We start from the raw sequence: 17,527 nt of genomic DNA, 5'->3' as shown, positions 1-17,527 counted from the left end.
GCTCCTCTGATGCTGCCTGGCCTGCTGTGTTCCTCCAGCTCCACACTCTGTTATCTCTGACTCAGCATCTGCAGTTATTGCTATCTCTGAGATTTTATTAAGGAATGGATTTTGGAGGTGGAATTCCCTCCGTAATGGCATTGTGGGTCTACCTATAGTAAATGGACGTTAGCGGTTCAAGAAGACAGTTAACCAAGACCTTTAAAAGGCAATTAGAAATGGGCACCACATGCTGCTCCAGTCAGTGACATCCACATCCCATGAGTGAATAAGAAGTGAGTTCCAGGATTTTCAACCAGCCACACTGAAAGAATAGCAACACAGTTCAAAGCTGATGGTGATACCTTGGAAGGGACCTTGTAGGTGATTGTGTTCCCATGCATCTGCTCCCTTTGTCCTTCTAGGTGGCAGATTTTGAGAGTTTGGAAATGTGCTTAAACAAGCTTTTCTATGGGTTCCTTGGCTGGTGACATCTGTTGCCACCTACATCTTGGCTTCCTTGGTCAGCCAAGAGGGATTCCTACCATTGTTGTATTCCAGCTGGGAAAACACCCTGTCTTCCCAGCCGGAATACGGAAGAACTGCAAGAAGTATAGCTAAACCATGGGGCCACTCTCCAATCTCTGTCCATATTCTGACACTTCAGGTGAGGGAGCTATGTGTGGTGGTTGATGTGGAACTGGCAAAAGGTCAGGTGAAAAGATTGCAAATGCAGCTGCAAGACCAAATGTCGAGCAAGACTCCTGGCATACAGAAAATAAATACCATCCATGTGCCCTTTAAAAACTGGTGTCCACACCTTCGACTGTGTGAATTAATGATGTTTGCATTGATTTCCTGTCACATCCTGCTGCAAGATCCTTAACATGCCCATCTGATTAGCTGACCACAAACTAAAATGATGCTCACTCCAGTGAACATCTACTCCAGAATAGCAGGTTCCATGCCTGAATTACATATTTGACTATTAAAATGTAGAATTAAATTGTTAGTAATAAGAAATAGCTTGAAAGCATACTTTAAATTCAAGACTGATCAATATTCTAATCTAACAATAAAAATTTGTTTCATAGAATATCTAGACATAATCAAGCTTTTTTATTGCATCAAGAACATAAGAACATAAGAACTAGGAGCAGGAGTAGGCCATCCGGCCCCTCGAGCCTGCCCCGCCATTTAATAAGATCATGGCTGATCTTTGAGACTCAGCTCCACTTACCCGCCCACTCACCATAACCCTTAATTCCTTTACTGTTCAAAAATTTATCTAGCCTTGCCTTAAAAACATTCAGTGAGGTAGCTTCAACCGCTTCACTGGGCAGGGAATTCCACAGATTCACAACCCTTTGGGTGAAGAAGTTCCTCCTGACCTCAGTCCTACATCTGCTTCCCTTTATTTTGAGGCGATGCCCTCTAGTCCTAGTTTCACCTGCTAGCGGAAACAACCTCGCTGCTTCCACCTTATCTATTCCCTTCATAATCTTATATGTTTCTATAAGATCTCCCCTCATCCCAGTCTACTCAGTCTCTCCTCATAATCCAACCCTCTCAACTCTGGAATCAACCGAGTGAATCTCCTCTGCACCCCCTCCAGTGCTAGTATATCTCTTCTCAAGTAAGGAGACCAAAACTGCACACAGTACTCCAGGTGTGGCCTCACCAGGAGCCTATACAGCTGCAGCATAGCCTCCCTGTTTTTAAACTCCATCCCTCGAGCAATGGCAGACAAAATTCCATTTGCCTTTTTAATTACCTGCTGCACCTGCAATCCCACCTTCAGCGATTCATGCACAAGGACACCCAAGTCCCTCTGCACAGCAGCGTGCTGCAATTTTTTACCATTTAAAACATAGTCCATTTTGCGGTTATTCCTACCAAAATGGATGACCTCACACATATGACCTCAAATATAACTTATCAAAGACACATCAGAAAAATGTGAAAACTTTGAATAATCCTTCACAAAATGAATCAAAAGACCAGCAGTATGTGTCTTTTACCAAGATGAATGTCAGCAGTAATATGAAATCAGTATTTTTGAAATTAAAGTGTAATTTTATTAAGAAATATGTAAAAGGAATACAGTTATTGCTTTAAACTATTGCAAAACACAAAATTCATTGAAATAGTTTTTCCTTTAGGTGCAGTATATAAATTATTTATAATCTGAATATAACTGGAATTTTCTTCTTAGGTGCAATATATTGTCCAATTTCAGAAATAGCAAACTCTGATGTCTCTATCTTGCTCTCACTAAAACACTTTCTCTTTATGTTGCCAGAATCACTGAACACAAACATTTTACAATGTAAAGAAGCAGAATGATTTTGTTATGCACAATTCACTTTGAGTTAAAAGTGTGCAATTGTTTGGAAAATAGGAGCTCATCCGGAAGAGTAAAAATCAAATAATACTAAGTGATTTACTTGAAACCTTTCAAATCAGGTGGAAAACAAAGGTTGAAAAAAAGGATGATTCAACAATTGGTAATCCAAAATGTCAGAGAAAGGAGGATGACAACAGCACGGATTGCGTTTTTTTTTAATGGAAGTGACGATGTTCTTCCCCTATTGCCCAATCATCCCTTGGATTATATAAAGGGACCAAATCTTGGTTGATGTGCAGGTAAGCTTCAAAGGGCCTAGAAGAAAGGGAAACTTTGGTTTCTCCAGAAAGTTGATTCAGATTTCAGAAGATTTATAAAAAGGTGAGAATGAATTTACAAACCTGGGGAGAATATGAATTTGAACGGATGAAGATATTTGCAAGACTGTTCTCAATTGGTTTTGTGAATTATTTACTTCTAAAAGTTGTGGTATTGTTGCTATTGAAATGCTCGGTCTGAGTCTGAACCTTACTATGTCCTACTGTAAATAGGTATGGGTTACATTATTAAAGGGTTGCTTCATTTGCAGTTCCCTTCTTTGCAGTAGACTTAATAGGAATGAGGTTTTATTTACTTGTTTTCATTTGATTAATCCACTGTACTCTCCCTTGGATACTTATTTAATTGATCCTTTTTATGTGGTTCGTTCAGCAATCTTATGATGCCACTTTCTGTCTGACTTTCATATTTGTTCTAATTTTTGTATTAATGAAAATTGAAGTCTCACGTTTCCTGTGCCTATTTCTGTTATGCTATTTTAAATTAAATTGATCAAAATACTTTCACAAGTTTGAGAGAATGGGAAATAAAGGAAATTGGTAATGAAGCAAACACATAAGATTACTGCAATTGTTCATGTGGAATATAAACAGAAAGAAGGAAAGTTGGCATGATTAACCTGTTTCTGTGTTATAATTCCTACATAACTCAATATAATTTTTAACAATTTTCTGTGAAGCTTTCTAAAAACTTTATTAATACTTTAGCTTATTGGTTATATAAATTGGTGAAATCAGAAATACCTAATTTATACTTCTGAATTCTGTATGTTTGTGCAGGAGAATAAAATGAAAGGTGTTGGTTCTATTGCCATTTTGCTCCTTTTGATACTAATACAAAACAGTTGCCAAAATCCAGTGAAGGATACAGAAGAAACATCCAGGTAGGAAATAAATCACAAAATTGAACTGTGACAGTTAATACATTTACGTACATTGCAACCTTGCTGAATTTTCACCTCTTTAATTTGAACACTGTATTAAATTGACCAATTTTACAAGTCCCATACTATAGTCCATTATACCATAGTCCATTATACCAACATAAACTGTATTCCACAACTTGACCACCTGTTCAGAAAGTCAAGCACATTTTCACTACAGTTTATATAAAATAGAAAATCCACATCCACTAAAAGCTAAGTTTTATATTGTTGTACATTATTGCTAAGTAGTTGTTGATAAGAATTAAACTTATGCATACCACGTATCCAGTATTCTTCTGCTCTTTCAAATATTCAGGCAGCAGTTAAAGTAAGTGTAAGTTTAGTAATGCTAAAACAACAAGATCTGGGATACTTGTCTATAAGCATGGTAGTCTAATGGATAAGAAGCCAAGTAAGTCAGTGCTTTTTAAGTTTATGCAATTTACTAGTTTTCCCTTTTGACTTCTGTATGTTGAAGGCTTGTTTATTAATTATGTTGCTTCGTTAATGGATAGCTACTAAATTGGAACAAAATCTGTTAGTACTGACAGCTTAAGAACTGTATGTATTAATGAGGGCAGAGATTTGAATATTATGGCCCAAATGCTTCCTAATTATTTGGCTGAAACCAGCAATTCCACATTACACTCAGCAAAAATCAAGTTTATGAAATCTTAAACACTAGTTTAAAAAACATAGTGCTGGAAGCTGGCCCACACCCTAAACTGGCCGAGACTGCAGTCTAACTAATGAGTTAGATAGGCTTCTACATCCCTAATGTACAATCAATACAATCTCTTAAAGTGAAATTTCTGTTTAAGTGCAAAGATTTTTGTAGGCATTTTTCTAATTAACTAAGCAATTGTCCAATACACACCAATGAAATGTGTAAATTATTCATTATGATTTTTCAAAACCATGTTCATTGTTCTAAAATTGGTTCATTCACTAGATATTCTAAAACGCTTATTTTTTGTGGTAAACCCATTTTTAGCTAAACCACTAAAACTGCAGCAGATTACCACTCTTAAATAGATCAATGAACACTTCTTAAAACAAAGAAAATTTAAAGTTATTCTTCCCAATTGCACTGGTTCATAGAAAATTTTACTTTTGTGATTATGTAGGTGAGTTTAAGTGTAAATATAAGCCACAACTTAAGGAAACCAGTACAGCTTGAAGCACAATTCACACGGTGATTGCTTCTTGTATTCAAACAAATGCTATCCCTATATGGCATCCAAAATAAACGCAGCAAAATTTTGCAAATACAAAGTTAAACGAATGACCAGTTTTTCTTTTCATAGTGTTGTTAAGGAAGGAATATTAATCTTAAAATAAGTTTCTCTAGTTAAACAGATGCAATAACATATAGTCATACATTTCTAAATAGTACATTGGAAAAACAATCGAACCCGTTGGAGGATGTGAAACGACACTCTGAAGGCACATTCACCAGTGATTACAGTAAATACATGGATAATAGACGTGCTAAAGACTTCGTACAATGGCTGATGAGCACAAAACGAAATGGGTAAATGATTTTCTATAAAGATTTCTTAAGACTTACGTTGAATAATGCCAGTAATTGCCAATTATGTCCGATCATCATTTACACAATGATATATTTCTGTGTTTTCTTCCTAGTTCTTTTATCATTAGACAATAATACAGATATCAACTACAACTATTGACACATTTCCATTAAAAATCAGAATTCCTGAAAAAATTTTAAATATTAATACCTCACTTTATCCTGAAATCTTGAGTAGCATCCTGCTCCCAAAAGTATCTTTAAGAATTTTTGCTAAAGGACAATTAGTCCCCAAAAAGCAATTCAATGTTTTTTTTACAAATGATACCAACTACCCATAATCATCAAACCTATCTCCAGAAATGCAGTGGCTCTGAAATTCTGAGAGGTTTTTCTAGTAAACAGCTAAAATGGTTGTTTCTTTAGGGTTTCCTCCAGTGGGCCATCCAATTATCACCCACCCCTCTTACAAGGTGTGCTTCTTTAGCTTCCTAAGTAACTTCTGCTTTCATTTTCTAATCCATTGGATGAAGAGACCTCTATCAGATTTCTCTCAATCTCTGAAGTTTTTCATGTGTATCTTTTTTTGGCTTTATTTTATTCATTCATGGTATATGGGTGTCTTCGGCTAAACCAGCATTTATTACCCACCCCTAATTGCCAAGAGGGCAGTTAAGAGTCAACAACATTGCTGTGGCTCTCAAGTCACATGTGGACCAGATCAGGTAAGGATGGCAGATATCCTTCCTTAAAGGACATTAGTGAACCAGATGGGTTTTTCCTGACAATCAACAATGATTTCATGGTCATCATTAGACCCTTACTTCCAGATTTTTATTTATCTGCTATGGTGGGATTTGAACACAGGTTCCTGGAACATTCACTGAGTTTCTGGATTAATAGTCTAATGATAATACCACTTGCCCATTGCCTCACCATATCATTGATATTTGAAGTCAATATTACTCGACCAATTTTGTTGTCCTTAATTATCCTGAAAACATCAACTATGTTGTTATCTCAAAGAAAATTAGATAACCTTAAATAAGTTTCCATGATAACTTCAATTCTTAATATTCAAAACTGTTTAATTTTTTTGCCTCTGCAGTGATCTAAGGAAGAATTATACCAGAAGTTTCCTGTTGTTCTCTATATATATGCTGACTGAAATGCCCAATGTGCACAGACTTGCTGCTTTTGTTTTACAATGTCCAGCATCTGAAGTTCATTTTTTGCTTTCTCCTTTGCACTCAATGCACATAAAATCTAATACTTTGATTACATTTTGAAAACCAAAGATATGCATTGGACTGTAAACTTCAGGATTATCTATCATAACCACTTCAATCTTCTGCAGTTGCATTGCCCCTTCCTCTGGTAATATTTCACCATTGTATGGCTTAGTATCTAGCACTTTTGATTGAGTTAACCAAAACTTTTGCATTATTTATGATCAACTTTGTAAGTGATAGTCAGCTTTTAAAGTATTCTCCTTATAACTTTTTCTAACCTGAAAAGCTCTTGTTCATGATTTCCCTCTGATATAAGTCAATTTTCCATTTACTGCTACAGTTAGCTCTATTGTATTAACATTACTCATCTAATTCAGCTTCAGGGGTCCAATTAGAGCTATGTTTACTTATTTATTTCACAACTACCATACAATGAAAGCTAAAAATGTAATAGTATTTATTAGGAAAGAAATTTTGCAATTTTGATATTGCATGTTACTTGTACGATTTATGTTCAATCAGGGACAAAACCAAGAGGCATGCTGAAGGAACTTACACAAGCGATGTAGATTCTCTTTCTGACTACTTCAAAGCAAAACGCTTTGTTGATTCACTTAAAAGTTACAGCAAGCGTCAAAGTGGGTAAGCTACAGACTTTCAAGATTCAATGATATAGCCTTGTAAAATTGTAACATTTAGCTCAAAAAGTGGTGCTGCTTTCACTCATCATCCTTATTGAAAATTCACGATGCATAGTTAACTTCCATTATCATAGCGTATGATGTACTATGTCACACTTAAGTGGAAGCCATGCAAAAGTCTTATATTGTTAATTTTAGCATGTCAGGATGTCATCGACTGACATTAAGTTTTAGCTTTAACAAATGTATATGACATGCTAACATTATTGTAGACATTTGGAATTATATAAAGAGAAATGTTGTTGACATTTAGCAGGGGCATTTCCAAGAGACATGTTGAACCAACCAGACACACAGAAAGGAGTTACACTAATGACATAAGATCTTACCTAGAGGAGAAGGCAGCAAAGGACTTTATTAACTGGCTAATAAAGGGACGGGGCAGAAGAGAGTAAGTGTTTCAAATGATTCTCAATTAGCTATTTTGCAACTAAGCACTTGCACCATTGTTTATTTGACACATAATTTGACACATTTTAGACCAAATATATTGAATAGGAGCAGCAAATCACTTTTCAATTGTTTTATCAATGATGTATCTTCATTTGTGCCTCCAATTAATTTGCCAACAGTGTTGTTTCATTGTTAAATAGAAGGACATATTATTAAGGGTGTTATACTGTTGAATTATTATTGTGAAATTATCAGAATAATTATTACTTACAGATGAAGCCAGAATTATATTGCATAATTTAAGTTTATGGTTGCTCTTATGCTGCTGGTTATGCTACTGATCCAAATTTGCACTGGTGTGACTAAAAGGCTATTTATTGCTTCAATTTACCACATCCTAGAGAGCTAAATTATTTTTTGTCCAATTGATTATTTGAGTTCTAAAGATTTTTCTACATCTTTAGGTTTCCAGAAGATGAACTTTTGAATGAAGTGATTCCTGATGAATTGGACAGAAGACATGCTGATGGTACCTTCACCAGTGAAATTAATATTGTTTTAGACACCATTGCTGCCAAGGAGTTTTTGAACTGGCTCTTAAACTCCAAAACTGTTGAGGCAAGGTAAGAAGTAAGAAACTAGTGGAAACCAAATCCAATAAATATGCAACAAATATAACAATCAATAGGTCCACCAACTTTAGTTTTCAATCATGTGATGCCAAAGGATTAACAAATAAGATCATTTCAGCATTGCTCATAATATTAGGTAGTTCTCTCACATGAACTATCTGTTAACCAGTAATCTAGGAAGAAGAAATTGGAGGTATTACTGTAACATTTAGGTTAGTTTTGTGCTTCAGTTAACATGGGCACTAATTTTCACTTCCTTACCTTCCTTGGAAGGTAAACTGACAGAACACATATTGCCTGTTGCAGAATGCACTAAAATTTAATATCCTTTGATTTCAATTTCAAAGGTTAAAATTATCTCATTAAAATTGAATTGATGCTGCTTGTGAAAAAGACCCCTTAATATTTCCTTCTGTTTAAAGTTGCAATGCTTTTATCAGTTAATGTGTTATGCCAGAATTTTATGACTGCTGATACCAGCAAAATGTAATACCAAATTCATACTCTGACATCATGATTACTGTTGCAGTAATTATCTGTGCTTAGGGCTACAGAGTTTTAACAGACTACCAAATTAATTACATTTTGATTTAGATGGCTTAGTTTGGAATCCATTGAAGTGTGCATAACTTGTCTAAATAGTTATTCTTATTTTTTAAACTCACATTATGATAAAGTCTCCAGATGAGAAAGGGCAATTCCATGTAGCTGTGTTTCTACATCTTAGTGGGTATCTGAAGTCCAAACTGGAAATACTGAATAATGAGCACTCAGCAGCTTAATGCAAAAGGTGGCTAACATTACAAGTTCGGTCCAGGTCTAATAATGCTGGGTTCTGAATTCTGGTTTACAGTCCTCTTGGCTTGACTTCTACCAAGCTGAAACACATAACATTTGTCAATTTTTAAAGGTCAGGATCTGAGCTTAGCCAGATTATATCATACTTACTACTTGATTTGGACAATATTTTCCATGACTCTGTGTGCACCTTAATTTCACAAGTATCATTATGTAAAGAATCTAACTTGCTGCTCTCTCCCCAGGGACTCTGAAATAGAATTCTTCAACGAGTACAAGTAAAGGAAGCAACTGATTTCAATTTAACATTTTGTCTTGCGACATTGCCCACATGTTGATAAAATATTTACAGCTTTTTGTTCTGCAAATGACACAGAATGTTATATGAAGCCATAATGCTTTGCATGCAAAAGAATTGACTCAAAATGTAATATGCTGTTTTGAAGTAGGATTTGAAGTAAATAAATGTTAACAAAAGGATGCTTAAAATGAATAGTAATGAGAGCTATAGCATTATCTCAACAATTCTGTATGGCATAAAATACCAAAATCTGTTTAAAATTATTTTAGGAAATTACGTTTTCAATAAGATAATTTGTATTTATTTGAATTAATAAGAGTAATCAATACTTCTTTAAGACGTTTTGTTCAGGTAAAAATGTCTTTAAAAACTTTAAGCCTTATGTCCCAGTTTGGAATAAAGCATGTTTTAAACTATTAACTAATGCAAAGCTGCTAAGGCATAAATAATAAGCATGAATAAAGCCTTTTATGACACCGAATCTGAAGTTCGGTTTTACAGGCTTTTCATTGCATTAAGTTCAGGAGACAAAAATAGGACACCGCAACTCAATGCTATCTTTTAAATTAGGTGCATAGAATCAAACAAGGCCAGATACTTAGCATAATTGGATTGGGTATTAATAATATTCCAGATGTAATTCACTGTGCACCACTAAGACTCTCAAATCAAATAAACATATTTTATAGAGGAAAAAACCAGACTCTCACAATCATGCAAAATAAAAATACTTCCCATATAACATACAATTAACAGAGCATGGAGGATCTGGTTCAGAGCTCATGCTGCATCCCCATTCTAGACCCATGATGCCTTTGAAGAAGCTAATGATTCTACCATGAGATTGTATTCCAAGAAAAGGACTCTCACAGAACATGTTGTGAAATCCCAGTCCCATAAATCATATCAGTCTCAACATTGAACAATCCTCTGGCCAGATGGCAATAAGAAACACTCTCTAAACCTTATAACTTAATGTCGAGGGCCTATTGGCTACTGAGTGAGACATCCTTTGGATCAAGGAATGGAAAACATGGGAAGTCATAAACAAGTTCATTGTGACAAATTGCATTTGTCAATTGTCAGGTTTGAACTACCACAGCAAGAGTGGACCCTGCTAAACAGGCTCAGGACAAGTCAGGCCCCTATGCCGCCATCTCCACTGCTGGGGTCTCAATAAGCATCTAGTGAATTTGGGGAGACAGACAAACAATGCGACATATTATCCCAAAGTGTCCCCCTTACAGGCTAAGTGGTAGATTAATCATCTTAATGGTAGCAAATGCAAAGGCTACCGCCTGGCTTCAGAGATTTGCATTCACTGAGTACAATAAAAACAGACCATGGTAAATTACATACCAAAAAATCTGACTGCTTAGAAGAACAGCGTATCAACTATTAACCTCAAGTATCTGACTCAGTGTTACAAGAAATGGAATCAAATTGGCACATGGAGCATCACAGTGTTACTTCATGGCTACAATACGTATCATACTTGCACAGTACCGAAAACAAATGGCACCTGCATAAGTCTTCACAATTCTCAATCAGGTGACAAATTCACAAGCCTTCAAACAAGTTTTTTTTATAGAATCCCTATAGTGCTGAAACAGGCCCTTCGGCCCAACAAGTCCACACCGAACCTCAGAGCATCCCACCCAGACCCATCCCCCTATAACCCACCTAACCTACATATCTCTGAACACTATGGGCAATTTAGCATGGTTATTATAATTTGAAATAGTAGCACTTTAAAAATACCAAACACTGACGTAGCACTTCTCAAAATTGTTCTTTAAAAATGACAGTAAATCTTGAGAAGGTAAGCAGATTGCCTCTATCAATTGGGAATTCAGTAATTTGGTAGCCAAGGGGCATAAACTCAGAAATTACACCAGGAGAATTGCAGGGAAATTTAGAATTTTTTTCATGCAGATGGTTATGATAACATAAAATGTTTTACCCCAAGTAGATATTGAGATTGAGTCTATGAGATTTTAAATTGATTGCACAATAATTCAAAGGAAAGATTATAAACACATATAGAAAATGTGCAGAATAGGAATTAAGTATATAATTCAAGTTGAATAGCTAGTACCAAATAGACAAAAGAATTGCCAGATGGTCTCTTTCTTTGCTTTACCTTTTGCCAGACAATGAACAGACCAGAAATTGGAGAACCTCCAGGAAAATTAATGAAAAACACAAAAAGGAAACTGAGCACTTATATGGTGTCTCCGAAACATCTGATTAGGCAGAATCTAATGGTCTTGGTTAGCAGGTCTGTCTGCCAGAGGATGGCCCACAAATATGCCTGGGTGGTCTTCAAGTACCATAAACTATCCTCAACTTTGTAGGGAGTAGGGAACTGCGTGTGCTTATACCCAGTTGAGGCCTTTAGTGGCTGGTTAACAGTCACTTCAGGACCACGTCCCATCCAACCTCAACTTTGAGGCTGTTAGGACATCAGGAACAAGGGGGATGCACGGCAAGTTACCCTGCTCAGGTCTTGAGCAGGAAAGGTGTTGGGAAGCAGGTGGAGGGGGCGCATGTGGGAGGGATATGTGCCTGTCTCACTAGCTTCTTTCCGTTTTCTGTGCCACTCCCGTCATGATTTCCCTCTCCCTCCAACGCTTCCATCAATTCCCACAATACCTCTCTTCTGCCACACTCCTTCTTTGGCCTTTCCTCCAGTGCACGATATGACACCTCCCAGCATTTACGTCCAATCTGTTTCCAGCACTTAGAATTGTGGGACAACTCCCCGGTGGTGTTCCTGGGACTATAGAACTGATTGAATGGGCCAGCAGCTCTTTGAGGAGGATTAGTTTCTCTAGTGTGACAGGTGGAAGTCTTAGCTTAAGTGAAATCCAAGTACATAATCATCAAAATCTTGTACAGAGATGAAAAGAATGGAATAATAGAAAGTTGGTCTTTATCTCAAAGAGACTGCAATGAAAAAGGAGAGGAAGATATTGTTCAATTGTCCCAGAAGGTGAAACTAGCTAAACTGGCAAATGAGATACTCTGACTCTGACTCAGACTCATTTTGTACATTGCAAACTGGAGGTCCAGGCTGGCATGTTCATTTCCAAGTATTATTTTTTTAACTGGGTTATCCCTACGGGGTATAAAGCTTGATCAGATCCCATTTGGAAAACTTCAGCCATCATACTTCAGAAAGGATATACTGCCATGAAGAGGATACAGTTCAAATTCTTGAAAATGATTCTGGGGTTTGGAGAATCAAATGATGAGGTAAATTCATAAATTTGTCTTGTATTTCCTTGAACACCAAGGTTGAAAGGTGATCTGACAAAATATTTAAAGAATTTGAAATGTTTAAAAGACAGAAAAGCTATTTTCTCTGGCAGGCAATCAAGAATGAAGGGATATATTTTTAAACTTAGAAAAAGATTATTCAACAGAAACGTCAAGAAGTACTTTTTTTAATGAAAATGATTGTAGAAATTTGAAGATCTCTTCCATAAAACTTGGGGCGTGCAAATGGCTGCTGCATTTCCTGCATTACAACAGTGACATCACCTCAAAATTACTTGCCATGTCATTTAGCACAGGCACAAAGCTAGGAAGTTTGCTACAGTTGTCAGCAGGGTTCAATCTAGTAAAGAGCGTAAGCGTTCGCTCAGGAGATCTGGGCACAGTCAGTCAAGTGCAGCCTCCGAAATCAGTCCAGACCATGCTTGAGGCAATCACATTCAGAATCTGCTATTCATAAGGGGTGAGAAGCCAAATGAGGGGCAGCACATCACCCATTTTTTCTGCTATATAGTGGGTTGTTTCGCTCCTGGAATGAACAATAGGCAGGTATTGCAGGAGGTGTAAGTGAGTGGCTCAACTATTAATGTTGTGTAGGTTGTAAGATTTCCCAAGTGAGAGAGCTGGCAGCACAGAGGACATGCAGGGTTAGTGTAGAAGTTTAGAGTGGGTGAGGGTGAGTGTGGAAGATATTGCACAGAAAAGTGAAAGTGGTATAGTATGAACCTTGGTGGGATGTAGGTCCAAAAGCAGAGATAGAGTGAGTGTGCGGTATTGAAAAGAAGTGGAACTTCTTTCGCCCAAAGGGTGGCAGAATTCACTACCTTGGAGGGTAGTAGAGGCAGGTAACCTCACAACCTTTAGAAAGTATTTGGATCAGCATTTGAAATGTCGTAACATTCGAGGCTATGGGCCAAGTGCTGAAAAGTGGTACTAGTATGGATTTAGCATAGTTTTGGCAGTACAGACATGATGAGCCAAAAGGTCTCATCTGTGCTGTATGATTCTACAATTCTATGAACGTGGTCTCCTCTGCATTGATGAGGCCAAAGGCAGAGTGAAGAAGAAGGTGAGAAGGTGACTCTACTATAAAGACCCAAACGGTCCAACAGAAACAGAAGTGCAAATATGTTGGCAAATTTCAGGGAAATGTAAAAGTAACAGGGTAGTGATAGAACGGGATTTCAACTTCCCTAGTGTGAAAAGTTTAGAGGGAGTGAAATTCTTAAAATGCATCAAAGAGAGCTTTTTAAGGCAGTATATAGAAGGCCCTACAAGAGAGGCGCAATCCTGGACTGAATTTTAGGTAATGAAGCCAGACAAGTGGTTGAAATGAAAACAAAAAATGCTGGAGATCACAGTGAGTCAGTCAGAATCCATGGAGAGAAAGCAAGCTAACGTTTTGAGCTGAGATGACTCTTCATCAAAGCTTGAAGTACGAGTGAGGGAGTATTTTCCAGACAGGAATCAACTCTTGGTACATTCAAGATTGTTGTGAAAAGGGACAAGGATGGGCCTGAAATCAAAGTTCTATACTAGGAGCAGGCAGGCAGACTTTAATAAAATCAGGTATGGTTTAACCACAGTGGACTGGGAGCAGATAGGTGAATTTGTGTCAGACCAGCGGGATGCATTCAAGAAAGAAACCGGAAGAGTACAAGGCTAACATGTTCCAATACAAAGAGTGAGGCTAACAAATCCTAAGAACCCTGGCTATCAAGGGATATACAGGCTTGAATAAGGAGAAAAAGGGAGGTCTATGGTAGATACTGAGGACTCAAAACATTAGATTGGGTACTATCTTTTGGAAAATGTGTGAACTCATTCATCAACAGCAAATGCAGCACAAACTGTATTCCAACAGGATGCTGAGCCATGCTAATATTTTATTTTAATTTAATGAAGGGGAATTTTCAGATGGTGGTGTTTCCAACTATCTGCTGCCCTTGTCCTTCTAAATGGAAGTGGTAGTGGGTTTGTAAGGAGCTAAGCATCTTTAGTGAATTTCTGCAATACATCTCACAGATCGTTTAATATATGTTGGCCACCACGGCACAAACCATCATCTCCTGAGAATGTGTACTGTCATGAAGATTTTTTTTTTCCCCGGGGTAACCAACAAATCAATTGAGCTGTCATGCATACAGTTCATAGAACAGGCGATACGGAATTAAAATTACAGTTCAGGGGTTAAGCTTACATTTTTGAGGGTCAATTTTAAGAGCACGTTCTGGGGAATCCACAATGCGCTCCTCATCCATTTTCGACCCACCTTCCCAGAAAATTGTTGGCTCTGTCTGGGAAGCCCTAACTGCAAACAAATGAGCCCTTTTGGTGTCCCACTCACAGTTTCAAAATGCTGGGGCAGGTAAATTTTTAAAGCAAAATAAATCATGCCAGCAGGAACAATCTGAAATACCTGCATTTGCTTATTACTAAACCATTTCCTCAATCCTTGCGTTGCCTTTCAGGGTAGGAAATTGAACAGAGCCTCATCTGCAGGATTGACAATGTGAAGGATAAGTGCCAGACCAGGAAGGAGCCCAGGACGGCGCCGTGAAGTCACAATCGGTAGCCCAGCCGTCACAGGGCAATGAAAACTCAAGCGGTGGCGCTCCGGGCTCAGTTAAGGGGAGGAGCAGCAGGAAGGGGAGGAAGCCAAGAGACTGTAGGCACATGGAGTACATTCCCACTCGGCATGCTGTCAGCTTCGTCCGGCCACTCACACGGCTGAGGGTCGGCAAGCAGAAATCCATTTTTGCCGGCACCTATAAAATCTGCAAACTTGCTGCCAACGTGCCAGACCTTGTGGTCTATGAGGGGGTGGACCGACCCATCCCTGATGTGGAGCATTTCCATGGAGTCCTGCTCTTCGCTGACATTTCAGGTAAAAGCAAGCAGGAGCAGTGCGGACAGGTTGGGAGGTCTGTGAACCAGAATTAAAAGCGAACTTGTCCTCTCTCTTTCTCTCCTGACTGCCAGGGTTCACCAGTCTCACTGAGATATACACACTGAACAGCAAGAAAGGCAGTGGAGCTGACCATCTGACCAGAACCCTCAATGGATACATCTCAGAGATTGTGGACCGTGAGTAGAGATGAATTTGCGAGAGATGTCTAAATCACTGCTGGCTGGAAAATCAATTCAGACCATTATTAATATCATTAGCTCTGCCCCATGTTTTGAACAAACTAGCAGAATTTTAGTGGATGTTGATTTTCTACCCTGCCCTTTTAGATTTAAGATTGTGCATGCCACTGTCACTGCAAAACATTGGCTTCTTTCCCTGAAAACAAAATCTGACCTGCAAGCAACACCAGAGAAATACAAGGAGGGCAGGAATGCCACTGCACCAGGTTGCTGGAGGAAGTAATCCTTCTGTTTATGGGTAGACAAGGAAGATAGCCTGTATTGTATGAGAGGGGAAAGTTAGAAACATGGTAAATAGATGCAGGAGTAGGCCATTTGGCCTTTTCAGCCTGCACCACCATTCAAAATGATAATGGCTGGTCATGCAATTTCAGTTTTCCACTCCAGCTTTCTCAATTTACCCCTTAGTCCCTTTAGCCACAAAGCCATGTTCAATTCTGCCTTGAATATATCTAATGAACTGGCCCCAACAGCTTTCTGTGGTAGAGAATTCCACAGGTTCACAACTCTCTTAGTGAAGAAATTCATCCTCATCTCAGTCCTGAATATCTTACCCCTTATTCTTAGACTGTGACTCCCTAGTTCTGGACATCCCCAACACCGGGAACATTTTTCCCACATCCAGCCTGTCCAATCCCATCAGGATTTTATATGTTTCTATGAAATTCCCAGTCATTATTCTAAATTCCAGTGAGTATAATCCCAGTTGATCCAGTCTTTCTTCATATGTCCGTCCTGCTATCCTGGGAATCAGTCTGGTGAAACTTTGCTGGACTCCCTCAATAGCAAGAATGTCTTTCCTCAGACTAGGAGACCAAAACTGCACGCAATACACAAGATGTTGCCTCACTAAGGCCCTGTGTAACTGGAGCAAGATATCCTTACTCCTATACCCAATCCTCTCGCTACGAAGGCCATCGTCATCTCGCCAACAGCTTTCCTCATGTTCTGCTGCACTGGCATGCCAACCTTCAGTGACTGTACTGCCATGACACTCAGGTTTCATTGCACCTCCTTTTCCAAAACTGCCACCATTCAGGTAACAATCTGCCTTCCTGTTTTTGCAACCAAAGTGGATAACCTCACAGTTATCCACATTATATTGCATTTGCCAAGTATTTGCCCACTCAGCCGGCCTTTCCAAGTCTGCAGCCTCATCGCATCCTCCTCACAGCACACACTGCCACCCAGCATAGTGTCGTCTGCAAATTTGGAGATATTGCATTCAATTCCTTCATCCAAATCCTTAATGTATATTGTGAACAACTGGAGTCTCAGCATTGGACCCTGCATACCCCACTCGTCACTGCCTGCCACTCTGAAAAGGACCTGTTGATTCCAACTCTCTGCTTCCTGTTCCTATCCATGTTAATACATTATGTCTGATACCATGAGCATTAATTTTATAGAACATAGAACTATACAGCACTGGAACGGGCCCTTCGGCCCACAATGTTGTGCTGAACATGACGCTAAATGGAACTAATCCCTTCTGCCTGCCGTTGGTCCATATCCCTCCATTCCTTGCATATTCATGTGCTTATCTAAAAATCCCTTAAATGCCCCTATTGTATCTGCCTCCACTACCACCCAGTGAGTTCCAGACTCCTATTAATCTCTGTGTAAAAAACTTGTCCCTCACGTCTCCTTTGAACATTTCCCCTCTCACCTTAAATGCATACCCCCTTGTAATAGACATTTCAAATATGAGAAAAAGATTCTGACCGTCAACCCTATCTATGCATCTCTTCTATCAAGTCTCCCCTCAGTCTGTGCCACTTTGTAGTTTATACGCTGTAATCCAGGCAGCATCCTGGTAAGGGAGATAGTAGGAACTGCCGATGCTGGAGAATCTGCTATAACAAGGTGTAGAGCTGGATGAACACAGCAGGCCAAGCAGTATCAGAGGAGCAGGGA

At 38.4% G+C, this 17,527-nt stretch overlaps 2 protein-coding genes across 2 annotated transcripts in view; both read left to right on the top strand.

The window, feature by feature from the left end:
- Nucleotides 1-2,602: 2,602 nt before the first annotated feature.
- On the top strand, nucleotides 2,603-9,373 carry LOC109936408 (pro-glucagon). The gene is made up of 7 exons (XM_020535022.2): nucleotides 2,603-2,707; nucleotides 3,445-3,548; nucleotides 4,984-5,124; nucleotides 6,879-6,998; nucleotides 7,311-7,448; nucleotides 7,915-8,073; nucleotides 9,126-9,373. The coding sequence occupies exons 2-7, from the start codon at nucleotides 3,454-3,456 to the stop codon at nucleotides 9,160-9,162; spliced, it is 690 nt and encodes a 229-aa protein (XP_020390611.1). The 5' UTR covers nucleotides 2,603-2,707; nucleotides 3,445-3,453; the 3' UTR covers nucleotides 9,163-9,373.
- Nucleotides 9,374-15,108: 5,735 nt separating this feature from the next.
- Nucleotides 15,109-17,527, top strand: part of LOC109914308 (adenylate cyclase 10) — a 185,769-nt gene continuing 183,350 nt past the window's right edge. Inside the window, exons 1-2 of the mRNA XM_048599218.1 lie at nucleotides 15,109-15,347; nucleotides 15,443-15,547. Coding sequence (XP_048455175.1) covers nucleotides 15,137-15,347; nucleotides 15,443-15,547 — 316 coding nt within the window. The 5' untranslated portion in view covers nucleotides 15,109-15,136. The remainder of the gene's footprint in view (nucleotides 15,348-15,442; nucleotides 15,548-17,527) is intronic.

This window comes from Rhincodon typus, chromosome 7 (genome assembly GCF_021869965.1).
Source record: "Rhincodon typus isolate 14 chromosome 7, sRhiTyp1.1, whole genome shotgun sequence".
NCBI classification, from domain to species: domain Eukaryota; kingdom Metazoa; phylum Chordata; class Chondrichthyes; order Orectolobiformes; family Rhincodontidae; genus Rhincodon; species Rhincodon typus.
Note: the sequence above shows the minus strand (reverse complement) of the source record. Positions and strands in the feature narration are given on the sequence as shown.